This window comes from Chaetodon trifascialis, chromosome 10 (assembly GCF_039877785.1).
Source record: "Chaetodon trifascialis isolate fChaTrf1 chromosome 10, fChaTrf1.hap1, whole genome shotgun sequence".
NCBI classification, from domain to species: Eukaryota; Metazoa; Chordata; class Actinopteri; order Chaetodontiformes; family Chaetodontidae; genus Chaetodon; species Chaetodon trifascialis.
The window spans coordinates 10,434,846-10,450,877 of record NC_092065.1 but is presented as its reverse complement, the minus strand read 5'-3'; the positions used below and the strand labels follow the sequence as shown (position 1 = coordinate 10,450,877).

At 42.5% G+C, this 16,032-nt stretch overlaps 1 protein-coding gene across 4 annotated transcripts in view; it reads right to left on the bottom strand.

Annotated features, from left to right (window-relative positions):
- syt7a (synaptotagmin VIIa) overlaps positions 1-12,180 on the bottom strand; it is a 71,028-nt gene extending 58,848 nt beyond the window's left edge. For all 4 annotated transcript variants that reach the window (XR_011602536.1, XR_011602537.1, XM_070972178.1 and 1 more), the window contains exon 1: positions 11,967-12,180. Coding sequence is in view for 2 of the 4 variants with exons in the window: in XM_070972178.1 (XP_070828279.1) it covers positions 11,967-12,000 (34 nt within the window). In the remaining 2 variants the exon portion in view is untranslated. The remainder of the gene's footprint in view (positions 1-11,966) is intronic.
- Positions 12,181-16,032: the final 3,852 nt, after the last annotated feature.

Below are 16,032 nucleotides of genomic sequence, written 5' to 3'. Positions count from 1 at the left end.
AGCAGGATCCTGCCTGTACCCAAATATCCTGAGCACATGGAACACACTATGGGACTGGAAAGTCAAGATTTCTCTGTTTACTTGTGCAAATGCGTGTCTGAGGGCATTTGAGCGTGTGCCAACTCTGTGGGCAAATAGACTCTGAGAGTGAGTGGCCAAATATTGAAATATCGCCCAATGTCAAGACTATTGGAGTGTATAATTCTTCGCTTTTTATGACTCATTAAGGGTATCAATGGCCCCTCCCAAGCCTGGGAGCCATAATCACAAAGAAGGGTCTCAGGGTGGTTGGCATTAATCAATGAATGTTGCGTACAAGTAAAATGATCTGTGGAAGTAGAAAAGCGCTGCTGTTCATTAGCGAGAGAGTTAAGAGAGAGAAAAGGAGTGGGAGAAATTTCCACAGCATGTCAGATATGTGGACCAGTGGCACAAAAGGCACATTTCAGATTTGTAGCCCAGACCAATCAGAAATGCGCTGCTTGGACGAGCCAGCCCAATCTGGTGCGTCTCAGCTCTACTGAGTCTGGGGCTGAGCTCTCTCGACTCACTCCCATGCATGCACAATTGCTTGCATCCAATTCATTGTGCTCTTCCAGCTGCACCAATGCACGCTGCTGCTAAGGCAAACATGGGATGATAAGCCTGCGTCCACAAGTTAGATGATGGGTGGGGAATCAAGAGGAGCAACGAAAACAGTAATCCAGATCGTTTTTGGAGATGGAGTGGGAGGAGAGAGAACAAAGGGGGTCTCCCAGCTAGTGGTATCCGTAATTTGGTCTTTTTGTGTTTATAACAGGTACTCAGTTACACCACGAATCGGGTCAGCATTGCTTTTCTCAAGCCAACTGCTCCTAATCAGTCATGTGAATCCATATTTGGGTTTAGAGATATGAGTTGTTCTGTTGCTGTTCTGCCTCCTCCTCCTCCTGCTCCTCCTCCTCTCCCCCATGCTCCCTCCATCCCATTCTCCACAACGAGCTCTGGTGGGGCACACACACACACACACACACACACACACACACACACACACACACACACACACACACACACACACACACAAAACCACAGAAGATGCCAATTTCAAAATGTCTCATTTGCCCAAATAGCTGGGTACACCTAAAGCAGATGTGGAACATAACAGCTGTGTAATAAACTGAATGTTATCTTTTTCAATTTACCAAAATAAGACACTGATCAAGATAGTGAGCAGAGCAAAATGAGGACATACTGATAGCTGTTGCTGAAAATCTATCTTTCTATTATTGACGCTACAGTTCTCCTAGAAGCATGAGTGTGAAAACAGTTTGTGTGAACTCTCCCCACACACACTGCCGCACACAATCACTCTGTTGAATCCTACCATGACCCAGCCTCCCTCTGTTCAGTTCTGCAGAACAATAGCTCCCTTCATTTACAGTTTCTGTGTATCTCCTAATACACACATAATTGTGGCCCAATGCAGCCACAAAGTGAGAAAATCCCTAATGGAAGAGACTAATGTGAGGACACACAGGGTGCTCGCTGCTATCTCTGGCATTTTTACCTCACACTGTCACCAAGTACCTCGTTGGGTCGAGCACAGGGGAGACAGACCTGGACAGCTGATCCATCAGGTATTGTAGTTACAGTTATGGAACATTGAGTGGACGTAATCCTTGGAGAGGGCCTACCTATACAGCTAGCAAGATAAGGTAAATGAAGGAAAGTATCCCTTGCCCTGCTGGTCACCAGTGAAGCAGGGTAAAAGGAAGATGAGAAGGACAGAGGAAGGAGAGAGGAAGAGGGAACAAGGGAGAAACGCTCAGGCAGCCAAGCTTAGGAGATGGCACTCGTACAGCCCAATCTGTCAGTCTGACTACCTTGCCAGATACAGGGTGGCTCACAGAAAATCACACACTTTTTTGCTAAATACCAAGAGACAGAGCGGCCACACACACATTAAGGCTCGAGCACACACACCAACTTGTGGAACATGCTGTACTCAAGCAAACAGCGTGATGCAGCTTCATATAAACATTCAATTTTAGCATATTAAAAATCATACTGATATTATCGTGAACCTCCACACAGCTGACCGATCACAGCGTGAAGTGGCTGTGAATGTAGGGCCATCAGTTTCCGGAGAGTTACAGAAATGGTCACACATAAACCCCTCAATCAAAGTCAAAAATGTCTAGGCCGCAGGGGAGTTTAGAGTTTCAAACTATTGCTTTAATGACTTAGGGCAGTGTCCTTTCAACTAAAGCTCAGGCTGGGGCCACCCATGTGGACAGATGATGCTTAAGAAGATATAACATAGCAGCAACATCCCTCGTTTGATTCCAGCTGGGGACCTTTGTAAGTCTGGGGGGGATCGTGCATTTGGTTGTGTGTGTGCATGTGATTACTGCATATGTCCACAGGTAATAGACCAATCAGCCTAAAATGTTTTGTGCACATTTTTGTTGTCTTTGCCGCAATATTAACTATAAGCGTGGTGGAGCTCTGTACGCTCTTCTACTTTACTGCCTGTCTCTATCAGCTGTCCATTATAATAATACAAAAATTAAGCATCATTTGTACAGTAGCATATACTGCAAGTCAGCTCCACAGGGTCTGTTTAAGATGAGTAAAATTACAGTCCATAGCTGGCAAAATGCCTTGAACCCATTATTATTATAGAAGCTATTACTGTTCATCTGTGTAAAATCATGGTGTGGAAAGATTAATTACTCTTTGGAATGGTAAGTATGTCTGTCAACAGGATAATTTGCCAGGAATTCACTGGGAGTCTTAAACTGAATGCGACTGTGTGACCACTGGAGGTTTAATGTGAGGATTAGTGGTGGTGATTGCGTTTTAGGATGACAGACTGGAAAAAGGCCATTTTTCCAAAAAAGTAAAATAAAATTACATCAACGGGGCATGAATACATTAAGACAGAGACTATCTGATGCGATAACAGTAGGAGCTGGGAGTGACCTCAGGGGGCCACCCACAGGGTGAACTCTTGACCTCCTGCAAACAAAGTCATCATACGTTATCACAACTCCACACACCATTGCTCCGGAGAGATAATGTCACAGAGCACCCGAGCCACCTCAGATCTTTCACATCAGCACCTTGGTGCTCCAAAACACTGTGGCAACTGCTCACATGCGTAATCTCTCCTGGGTGTGAGATGCAAACAGGGCTAATATGTTTGAAGAGACAGCAGTGATCACATTTCCAAATGACTCCTTGCATCCTGCTAACTGAATAAAGAATGTTCTCAGCAAACCACAATCCTGCTTTCAAAACACTTGAGCCTAAGTTGACAAGAACCGGGCAATCCATTATGCAATAGTCTCCCTTTCTCCATCACTAATCAAAAGTAGAGCAAATTCTCTGGATGGGATTAACAGTTTCTTCGTGGTGTCTGTTTGCATTCAGAACACAGAGAGGTGGTGGGATGTACCTGCAGAGCTATTGCTTTTAATCTTCACAACACAGGCTCTTCACAGAATGCAACCTACTGAAAGTGGGAGCTGCAAGAAGACAGTGGAGGTCATCGAGTGGTGAGAAAAAAAAGCAATCGAGAGAGAAGAAGAGAAAGAGAACGTGGATCAACATGACGGGACTGGGTGGTTATGCAACAGCGTACATGGAAACGTTCCCCACACATACGCACAAATAAAATCATAAACATTACAAATGCGCCACCACTGCCTCTGAGTTTAAGCCCAACATGTTAAAAGTCACCCACCTATTAAACCATTCCTGTCATGAATACAGGATTGAAGAGGATATTAAGTATAAGAAGAGTGTTGTGAAGCCACGTTACAAGCTCTTTTCATCTCTGGCTTTCTCTCTTTCCCTCGTCTGCTTCCTTTCTTCATCCCTCCCCCATAAAATCCCCTCCCATCCTAGACTAAACCAATCTGCTGTCACCAACCCTTCATTCTTTACTATGTAGGCCTCCCATCCCCTCTGTTTTTCCTTTAAACACATACACACACACACACACACACATAGACATAGACACACAGGGCCTCCTCTCCTCTGTGTGACCTTGACTGGCTAGCACTCCAGGGCTTGTTCTTTGCTTCTCCCTCTCCCTCTGCCTCTCTTGCTCTCTCCATCTTTTCACGCTCGCCTCCACTCTATTGTCTGCCTCTCTACCTCTTGCTTTCTATCACTCTTCCCCCGGCCGGTTGATGTTAACCAGCGCTGTCCTTTTTCTCCTCTACCCCAAGACGCAGAGGAGAAAGGGACAGAAGATGGCAGAGAAAGGAGAAGTGAAAGACTTCCCCCTCCTCCGCAATCTAGTCAGCTGAGAGCGAGTCCACCATAAGAATAGCTCCAGCTCTGTGGAACTGTATCAACAAGTCTGATACAAGGATCATGCCTTATTTCTCATTCTAACATCAAAATACAGGACTTCCATCTTTAATTTAATATGAGGTCACATAAGAAAGAAAAATAATCATGTTAATGCATAAATCTTCTGACATCCAGCATTACCTTGCATTACATAAGACTGAAGACTGACTTTGTATTATGTAAGCGGGATATTTGCACCAGACTGCAGGTTAATCAATTAAAAGTAATTTTCTGTTCTTTGCATGATTTTATTTCTTTGTGGCGCATATTGCTTGATGATTCAAAGTGTGATTAGACATTGCGGTAATCAGCTGATGCGGCTTCCTGTTTCACTGGGGAGGATGATGAGCTCTCTCAGTGGAACAGTGAAACAGCAGGTCCAAATCCGTGTTTCATTGCAGGTGTTCCTACAAAAGCATCTAATTGCCTGCATCGCAGCATTGTAGCCTGTTCCTCTGACTCCAGTGATCCTTCAAATTTTTCCAAGGGCTTAGCTCACAACATCCCTCAGTATAACAAATCGGAGCTGTTAACCATAAACTTAGCTCAAGTGACGGAGTGATCCGTTAAATGTCAAACAGGCTAATTGAGTGCTCTCTACAATTACGTTATTCCTGTGCTCGTTTATGCACCTTACATATCTAAAGGTCTCCGCTGAGGTTATGTTCACCAATCTGCTGCTCACAGAATGAATCCACTGCATTTAATTCAGGCTTTGCTGTAAAATGTGACATTTCATCTACATCTGATATCAATTCAGCAAGCTGACAGGACAATAGAATAGCATGCAGCAGCTTTGCGCTTTAAACAATATTAGGAGAGAAAATAAAGGGCATCCTGAATGAATATATCCAGTAATTTTCCCTTTGTGTTTGATCACAGAAATGTAGACTTGTTGAGTGCAGCTGCTAAACCCGTCGTGGCACCTTTTCTCCCAGCATCCAGTGCTTTTTTAATTCATCCTGCTCTAAGAGGCATGGCCATTACAAGACTGCCACAGCAATCCTCCCAAATAATTTCCCAACCCATATTAGTAAAACAGCCATGAAGTAGAAGGACATCATCAATTTCTACAGGGCAATAATAACAAAGAGGTCAGGAACTCAGTCATCTGCTGACACTTATACTTCACACCATGTTAAAGACTCCCCACAAATTCTCTCCATTTTCCATTTCATTTCCTTAGCAGTTAAAATCCTTTGATGCATACCAAGAACTGTGATACACCACCAAGCTAGTATGCCAAGAACTGTCAAAACCTGGGGCATAATGAAGGCTTTTCACTCAGAGATAAGTGACTATAGTAAAACACACCTATACGCCGGCTCTAAGCACAACTTTGAAAATGTATATAAGAGTATACGAGGCTGTCATATGTGATTCGAAAGTTTGTAACAAAGTCAGGGGCCCACAGGCAAAGAGGGGCCACATAAAATCCAATCAGAGTGGTTGGTAATACGCAATATTAAGGTGCACACATTCACCATTACTAGTCACTTGTCTGCATGCATATTGGTAGCATATTGGCTTTATATACGTAATTATAAAGCACTTATTAATCATGTTGATATGCTACAGATACTGGGCCATTAACTTATAATTTTCCTTCAATAACATCCTAATTACTGCTTATTGATAGTAAGTAAGGAACCTAAGCCTAACCCTTAGAATATATAAGTGCTTTATAATTACTAATAACCAAAATGCTACTAATATGAACTAGTTAATGGTGAACATGTGTACTTTAATATAAAAGTGTGACCAACTGTTTCATTTCACAAGGAGCCAATAGCCAATGCTTGTGACTCTATTAGCAGTAATTTGTCAGCACGCTAACATGCTGATGTTTAGCAGGCATAATCTTTGCCATGTTGACATGTTAGTTCAGCATGTTAGCATGCAAACACTTGCTAATTTGCAATTAACACAAAGTACAGCACAGGCTGATGCCATCATCATTAGTTGTTTGTTAGCGGGTGTTTGGTCATAAAGCAAAGCACAAATATCGACCTGACAATGGCAATACACTGAAATGTTATGGGATCATTTCAATAAACAAAATTGTCCGTGCAAACAGTGATGGCAATCCATCTTATAGAAGTAATTCAGTCTTGACCACAGGGTTGGGTTATCTCTCAAGCCACGCCTCTAGCATGACTAACAAAGAGCAATTGTCTTTCAGAGGCCCAGAATTAGGTCAGACAGTTAAAGGAAAATGTCCATAAATCATTTTTTAAAAGTTTATCTTTTGTGACATTCACAGTATTTGTCCTCTCCTAATCACATCAAACATTTTTAAGTTGCAGATCCATCTGCAGAGATGCCAAAACAATAAACTCACTAAAGAGCTCTCTTAGCGCAGGTTCCACATGCCAAACTTGAGTCATTTAGATTGGTAGCCTGGCCAGAGATTTAGACTACAGCCCAAACCCAAGGCCAGCAGCAACCTAAATCAATAGCAAGCCGGACGGTAATGCTATATATCATATTCAAGTGGTAGATATTGTGGGGTGCCAGACAGAGTACAGGACCACACATCAAATAAATTTAGGGCAATTTGTCCCTGATGCACAAACTGTCTTCAGACTACACACCACAAGGAGGGAGAAAACAAAATGTCTACCTTCAAAAGGATAATACTTTATGCTGCTAAGCAAACAAATGAAGTTCTTCACTGATTTCTATATTATTTTTGGATATATTATCATAACCTGCATTGAGGACTATCCTGCACCAGACTGAACTGGACTTTGCAATGAGACAACAGGGGAACATGTCCTGAGGTGACATTGTTCCACCCAGAGAGGCCATAAAGTTGTATTACTGATCCACTTCTTGTTGTCAGTTATACAGATCAGGGGGATTGCATGCATAATACATGAAGCCAGTCAACCACAGGTTCCCTCTCAGAACACGTCTCTCCAAACCTAACCTGTACCTGAACCATTCTCCCTCGGTGGAATCGATCGATAAAGGCATCTGCTCCTGTCCAACAAATCTATTACAGTCAGTTCATCAAAACAGTCATCAGCAGATGAAGCTGGAAAGCTCTTCATTTACTGCTCCCCTGCTGTTTGACAAGCAGGAAACTGCTCTGTTTTTTGGTCGACTCCTGAAAGAAACCCTTCAGCTTCTGGCTTCAGCTGCAATTCCCGCTCAAGTGGAAATAGAAGTGAATCTCCCAATTGTGGCTCAGACATTTCACAAGTGGAGATGGTCTTCTACTTGTGCATGGGGTGATGATGCCGCCTGCCTGACAGATTTTTCACACTTGCTGGTGACGGTTGAAAATGAGAAACGCACATCATCGTGTGTAAAGCCACATACGAACCCAATCCACTGATATAAAATGATATTGTTGCTTCAAACTTGTAGTAATTAACTGAGGAAAGAAAAAAATGGTCAGTTAGCGTAATTATAATTAAAATACAAAGCCCACTGATGTCAGAAAATCTTTCTTTAAAAGGTGATTTAAGATTGCAATCTAGATACAATCATGTAGACATGAGACAATGAAACAGAGATGCTGCTTCCAGCTTCTCAGGGATTCTGGAGATTTGCTGCTTTTCAGCTCAGCATGATAACAGACTGAGTATCTTTGGGTTTTGTGCTGTTGGTTGGACAGAAAAAGATATGTGACAATGTCCATTTGGGGTCTGGGAATTTAAATGGCCTGAAAGAACTATCAATCATTTGAGAAAACAGTCAGCAGATTTATTGATAATGACAACAATGATTAGTTACCACTGACAATGATGCATATTTGACTCTTGACTCAATGACTCTATTTAAGTCTATGACAACCAGGATCTTAGACCTCTAAATAACTGTTTACTGTTACTTTAAGAACCATTAGTGTCACCATGCATGGCCTTTCAATTGCTGTGTGTTTAGTCACTGATTCTACATCTTAAGTGCTTCAGCTCTGACATACTGTACAGTTTCCCTCTGACAGTTTATACTACCTATGCCCTAAAGCATTTATTCTCAAAAGCAACAGTACAGACATTAATGCCACACCCATCACAAACAGGAATCTTGTCTCGTTTTGGTTTGGGGTTTTTTTTTTTAATCAAATCCATCTGCTGATTAGACTCTGTCATTAAAAAACTAAAATTTTAGGAACGTTTTTTTTTTCTCCATAATTAGGAGAAGTTGGCTGTATGTGTGCTGGATGGTCTGAACATCCCCAAGTTGTCTGCTAATGGCCTACAATCAAACGCCGCAGGAGCCAACAGTGCTGCATTTTGAGCATCAGTAAGTAGTCTAAATAGTTGCTGAATGTTTTCCAGCGGGTATAAATAACTAACTATTTAGCCATCAGACTGAAGAAACAATAATATGGTGCCATTTATCCTGAGCAATCCCCCTTTTCTACTTGCTACAATTTACTTTTTCCTTAAGTTCATCTGGAGCCCACATCCAGTCTTATTTCAGATGTTTATTTGACAGTAGCCGCCAGTTTGTAGGATTGTCAGGCTCACATATGATCAACCTGTTTGTACTCACCCCCCTCTAATCCTCTGAGGCCATAATCAATACGTCCCTGGTAGACCTTTCTCCCTCTCCCTGCCACTCCACCTTGAGATGCGGTGTGAATTTAAAGGCCACAGCAGTGCGGCGAGGGAAACACCCGTCTGAAAGGAACACCCACTCACGTAAATCAATTTGAGGCGCGTCAATCAAGTATTGAGCTCCTTGCTTAAAAGACTAGGCCCAACACATTAGTAGTCAGCGTACTCATAACTTTACTACTTTACTTGCGGTCCCTTAACCCTTGGAAACAGCCTGAATAACCACAAAGTCAAACTACAGGCTACAGTGACTTTCACATATGCTCACACCTGATTCTCCTTCCAACACCTTCTACTAACTAACATGACCTCCTGGTCATGAGGTCATGCACTGTACAGTCTGCTACACTACAAACAAAGATTAGCCATGCTAGGAGCTCTGTGAGGCTGTACTTAGGTGCAAAGATACTTCAAGCTAAATGTTAATGTTAGCATGTAAACATGCTTGCAATGGCAATGCTAGCATGCTTAGCAAGTTTAGCAAGTAATGTTTACCATGTCCACCATCCCACAAGTGTAGTTTAGTGTGTTAGCATGCGAGCATTTAGCACTAAAGACTGGGACAATTGATGATGACATTTTCGTTTTGGTTTTTGTCATAAGTTCAAGTATGGAAATTAAAAGTTTGACCCAGTGATGGTGGTAAATGACATGTTCAGGCTAAAAAAAAAACTGTTGTCTGGACTGAAGTGGTGACCCGACGGACCACCGACCCACAGGCTGATAGTGCCACTCCTGAGCCTAGCTACTTAGCAAACAGCATCCATTGTTCAAAATCTGGTAATTCAGTAGCTCACTTTCCTCACATGTGAGTGGACTCTGCAGATAAAATCATGTCCAATCCTCTCATCTTAACATCTAACAGTAATAAAAACGTATCAGATGAAGTTGGTAAAATCAACAACCTAAGTGATTGCTAGCAAGTTAGAACCATTTAAAGTCGGTAACCGTTACAGGACAAACAACAAGGTCACGTCGTATGTAGCCACAGTAGGGGGAATGCCATTTCCCTTGTTAGCAAAATGATGAAGATGCATCCCCCTTGTTAACCTGCCATCCTCCCTCTTTATCCTCTGGTAGGGGAGAGTGCAGGGACAGAGGACAGCTGAACATGTTAGTCTAGCCTGCCTGACTCACTGATCCTTTATCTGACTGAGGTTTGTGCAAGTTAGAATATATGATCCCGACAATGGCTCTGATATATCAGTAGCCTGACTGTGCTGTGTATTGATGAATCCATGGTGCTGTCTGTGGTGCTGAAGTAGCAAACGTTTGTAATTGTGCCTTTTTCTCTCACCCACGCCCTTCTGTCAGTATCATCTTGAATCTATAATATTCTCTAAACTATATACTATAAATAGACAATTCTATACTATATTACAGCCTATATACTCTATAGCGTAGTGTCATCTTCATGATCAAAGTGACGAGTGCCAGCGCATAGTTGCAGAGGAGCGAGAGGATCATATAGACACTGCTGTCTGTGGTATACTTATAATATTTCTATGATCATTCACTCGAATCAGTGCTGCTAAAAATACACTGCAGACCAAACCACCTCTGTGAAAACATATTTAAGGGGAGTCATGACTACAGATCCACTTTTCACTACAGATGTCTGCTGTAACCTGGGTGTGGAGCAGGTAATTTATGTCTGACCTGTACTGTCTGCACCACACTCTGCTGCTACAGTTACATCATTCAAGGGAAAGTTTATACTGTCAAAACAAGGGCTGGGGTTAACCATGCCCTCTGTTAGAAATCAACAAATCACTGAATGCTTATAACGATCCAGGGGGACTTTTAAGCCTTCCTATTCCCTTAATTTTCATCTTGGGAATCACTCCTGCAGAGGTCAGTCTAAAGTGACCTCACCGAGCTTTGTTACCGGAAAGGACACAAATCTGTTTAAAGAACTTTTCTGCACATATATACTGTGCATGCTTGTGTCATTGTCTTCAGGGCTATAGCATTTCTAACACACACACGGGGGGGGGGGGGGGGGGGGCTGCTCTCATCTCCAGCCACCGTCCTCTCCTGCCCACGGATGCTGATGCTGCTGCTGATGCTGCTCCTCGCACACATCCTCTGTAGAGTATCATGTTGTTGTCCGTGTGTGGTGAGATCACATTATCTCACATCACAGGGAAATGAACAAAAATGGCTCCTCCCACTCTGCCTTTTGCTCTTTTACACTCCCCCATCTCATCCCGCCTCACCCCATCCTCCCCCGTCCTCCCCTCCCCTCCTTGGGTAGCAGCAGGTGTTATTCTCGTGTAACCTGAAGATTTAGGAGGTAATTAGCATTACCTCTTCGCCCCAGAGAGTTTTTTGTGCTTCATGGTAGCAGCAGGGGACACGAGTCGAGAGTGTTTCTGGGCAGCCGATGAGAGCAGAAATCACGCCTCAAAAACACGTGGGAGAGATTACTCAAATATGCCTCCTTTGTACCCTCTTTACCCCTCTCGCTGCTGCACGGTTATCTCCCCCCGTGAAGCGTTCAGCTGCAGCCCGCGCCGTTAGTATTTGTTGCGGGATGTCGGAAGCTGTGGAGCACCATAAATAACCCACACACACTTGGGTTTCATTGTAGCTAGAGGCTTTGACCTTGTGTTATGTTGCCCTTAAGTAGGTATTATAAATGCACAAAACATGAGCAACACAAGGCAACGCGCAGCGCCAAAATTATGCATATGATAAAGTGGCTGAGTCTACAACAGGTTCACAATTAATCGTTCACGGTGCAGTGGAATAAAAGCAGGATTGGGCTAATGATAAGCATCCTCCTAGGAGGCAATTAACTGCACTGATATTACATAATGACAGCCCACACTTTTCAGTAACATCACCGCTCCGAGGATAAGGCTGCTTTTTAAAAAATAGAAATGGAAATGTGTGTGTGCGTTGAGGGGAGATGCGTGGCTGTGCATCCCCACCTTTTCATGTCAGGCTGTCACCTCACAGAGAATCAGCAGGTCAAAAAATGAAACACCTTGAAACTGTCAGGATGCTCTTCGCAAAGAGTGGCAATTCTTGCCAGGATCTTACCTTTGCTGTTGTCCTCTTCCCTGTTCAGATACATGGCTGTTACTTCACTCCGAGGCTAATACGATGGCGTGGTCTCAGTTATTTTTTGGTACTCCTCTGGCGTGTATCGTGAACTCCGCTGATGCGGTTTGTAGTAGTAGCTGTTTGTTGTTGTGTTGCTCCTCAACAGCCTCTCCTCTCCTCCTAGTGGATAGGTAGGTAGGCTAACCAGTTTGAGACTCTCTCACTATCTCTCCCTCCCTCTCTCCTCTCCCTCTTTCTCTCTCTCTCTCTCTCTCTCTCTCTCTCTCTCTCTCTCTCTCTAATAACCGCTGGTTCACTGTGGCTCAGAGGACAAAATGGGAAAAAGTGACTTTTTGCAGCTGTGTTCTGGAGTCCTCGCCGCCTATTTGCTCCGCTGCCACGTGTGGTTCTTCATGCTGTTTGTGCATTCAATTGTCATCTTAAAATATATGCTTTGCATGTAATAAGGAGCAGCCACGTCCCATTTCAGATAACATAAGCTTCATCGGACTCTCATTAACGGTGGAAAAAGTGTCTTTTAACGAATGATAAGTAGAAGTACCACAAGGTACAAGTACCAAAGTATTCAATTGCAAGCAAAAGCCCTGCATTCATTATTATTATTATTATTATTATTATTATTATTATTATTATTATTATTATTATTATTATTATCATCAGAATTAATTTAATTCCAACGTGGTCCCAAGATGTGTGTTCACACAATATATAACATAACATTTGAAAATAGAATCTACTGCAATATAGTATTGATTTATTATTACTAATTCATTAATGAGCACGTAGCATCTTAATGCTGTGCCTGATCAATGCAGAGCTAATTTTAGCTGCCTTGCACACCATTGAGTAGTTCAATCCATAAAAATGTATCACATTCTGTGCGGTGATCATATGTTTTGTGTTTAAAATGCTGAAGCGGTTGCTTGTTTGCCAGAAAATTTAATTGCCAGCTATTTTGGTTATTGATTACTCATTTAAGTTATTTATCAAGAAAAAAAAATTCAAAAGCAGACCGTTCCAAGTTGTTTTGTTTTGTTTTGTTTTGTTTTGTTTTGTTTTGTTTTGTTAAAATGAACATAGTTAGGTTTGGGACTGCAGGTCAGATAAGACAACCTAAAGTTCAGTGAAGTTATGATTTGTTGCTTTTTGTGTGACAATATATAAATGAAGCAATGACTGGATTAATTTTAAAAATTAAGATATTAATCAGTAGTTTCAGCCCTGTAAGTACAGAATGACACTTTTTAATGGTTCAATTTGTAAAATCTCAGGGACATTCTGTCTTTCTGACCAATAAACACTGATATAGGAAGAGAAACCATCTGGTCCTGTCACTTCGACCATGTCCCACCTGCTGCATATCCATATCCTTATCCCTTATATAAACGGTTGTCAGATGGTCTCGTATTCAAGACGCTGTCCTGTGCAAGTTTATTGACCACATTATAAGGCACAGGCCAGAGATTAAAAGCTCTCAAGGACTAATTGGGTGCGTCCCTTGCCAGTTTTTGATGCGGGGTGATGTGGCTGCTATGCAAGTACTCTCCAAATTAGAAGCAGAAGTGAGATGCAGATTATTTTCCCACTCAGTATTCAGGCTGTCTTACATCATGCACAGGCAGCCCTGAGGAAACAATTTGTCCATGACCTTGACTTAGTCCTAGAAAAATCTACTCAGAAGGCAATTTAAAACAATTTCTTCAATTATTTTTCCTTCATATTCTCAGAGCAAATTTCTAATTTGTGATAGAACTTCTTGTTACATGGAGCGTGTAGACTGTGGCCTGGGACATTATACATTAAATAGGATACTGTAAGCCATGACAGTTATTAAAACTACAGCACAAAGCTAGCATCGCCACTTTGCCGTTGGTAGAAATGGTTCAGTAGTTAAGCTACAACATCTGAATGGAAATCCTTACAGTGCACACCCATCAACCAGTCACCTCTGACCTGAAATCTTTACAATGCATCCTTGCAGACTGTTATGTTTTTAATGCACTTAACAGGCATTGGTTGGCTCTCGGAGTGCCCGAGTAACAAATATGCAGCTTCTCCTTACAAGCCGTCAAAATAGAAAGCTAATATTCCCTTCAATCATGTGGCTCTCTGATATCACAGATTACAAATCAATAGGATATGAGTAGAACTGTACGGCGGATGCAAATGCTGTAAGCCTTTGCAACTAACAGTTAGCCTACGCTTTGTCAATAGAGCTGGGAAGGTCATTTGCTCAAAGCATCCTGCAGTGATTTCCATTTGATTATATTTTGTTTTGCACTGCGCTCCACGCTATTTGTTCACTATTGAGAATCTTTTGCTATTTGTTAGGAGAATTCTCTGCAGACTAATTTGACCACAGTCTATTCCCAGATTTTCCCCTCCTGTGCTCCCAGCATCATTGTGCCTGTCACTGATGCATCTGTCTCCACTGCTATCTATAAATACCCCCTTCTCTCCCCTTCAAAAACCTGATTCCCATTGATTTAGTGACCTATATACACATCAACACCATCCCCTCTCTTCCTCTGGCTCTCTGCTCCTTCTATCGATGGTCCTTTACTGTCTCCACCTCTTCATTTCCCCTTCTCTCTATCATGCTCTGCCTTTAAGCTCAACTTCAACTACCTTTTCCCCCACCTTCTCTCCTCCTCTTGCTAGAAAGCATGAAAGACTAAGAATAGTTCACGATGGGAGCTTAAGTCAGGACACATGAAAGGGATGTGAATGAGCATAAGAACAGTGGCTGGTGCTCATTTCTATATTTCAAAGTCTTGTCATTGTGGTAAACTGAGCCTTTGGCTAATCTCTTGTGCATGTGTAAACACTGGAGTAGATAGTCTGATGAAAGGAATCTCTCAAAGAGGCAGAAAATTCAATATACGAAATCTGACTCTGGCTGAAATGAGACCTGGATACAAAGCCACAGACATACAGCAGTGTGTGTGTGCGTGTGTGTGTGTGTGTGTGTGTGTGTGTGTGTGTGTGTGTGTGTGTGTGTGTGTGTGTGTGTGTGTGTGTGTGTGCAGGTGCTATGATGTAATTATGCTGCAAAATAGCACCCTGGAAACTAATGCTATAAACAGCAACGTTGAATGCATAGCCAACAGTCGGAGATTAATAATGAATAAACCCCTCGTAACATCAGTTGTGCTGAAACGTGCAGGAATCACGAGGGATTGATGAACCTCAAACATTCGATTGAATCCTCAAAAAAACACATTTCCATACTCTTATCATGCAACTCATAAACACATAGAAACACCTTATTTTTCAAGTGAAACCACAGAAATCACAGGCAAGAAAGACACATCTGTGCACAAGCAGCACCGCAGCTGCAGGAGACAGAAACTTGCATGACTGACAATAAGACAGCTAGACGGAGAGTGAGCTGGGAGCGCGTGATTCACTGCCACGCCACCCAAGCTCAGCATACACCTGTAGTGTGTTGCACTGCTCACACTCTTCCCACTCCCACAGGCAGGACTACAGCTCTCCTGCGACCCCACACTGACACCTGGTGGCTCCAAGAGGAAGCAAATCATTGCAACAAAACAGTCTCAGCTGTTCTCTCTGCCCTGAGGACCCACAATGTCATCCTCACACTTTTCAAAGCATCGCCCTGCTGTTTGGTTTTCACTGCGCTAGTTCAGTCGGGAAAAAAAGGGCAGTGTCGGTTCTTTTGTATTCTGTCAGGCGATTGCTGGACCTTGAAAGCAGATACAGTGATGGCCATGGGAAAAAAAAAAAAACCTCAGTACAGACAACTACATTTGAGGACAATCAGTTTATTGAACAGCAAATTGTGACAAGGAATACAATTTTTTTTTTTTTTTTTCCATTGCATTGTCAACAGTGTGTAGGACAACTGTGTTATTCACCACACATATCCATAAACACCCTCTTTGTCACAGAGAGAGACTTTGTAGGTGGAAAGTGGGGCGGGGGTCCTTGTTTTAAAGTGCTGTAATGCACAATTCCTCTTGGAGGAAGACAACAGAGGTGGTGAAGAGCACTCAGACCCCAGAAGGCCTCCTAGATC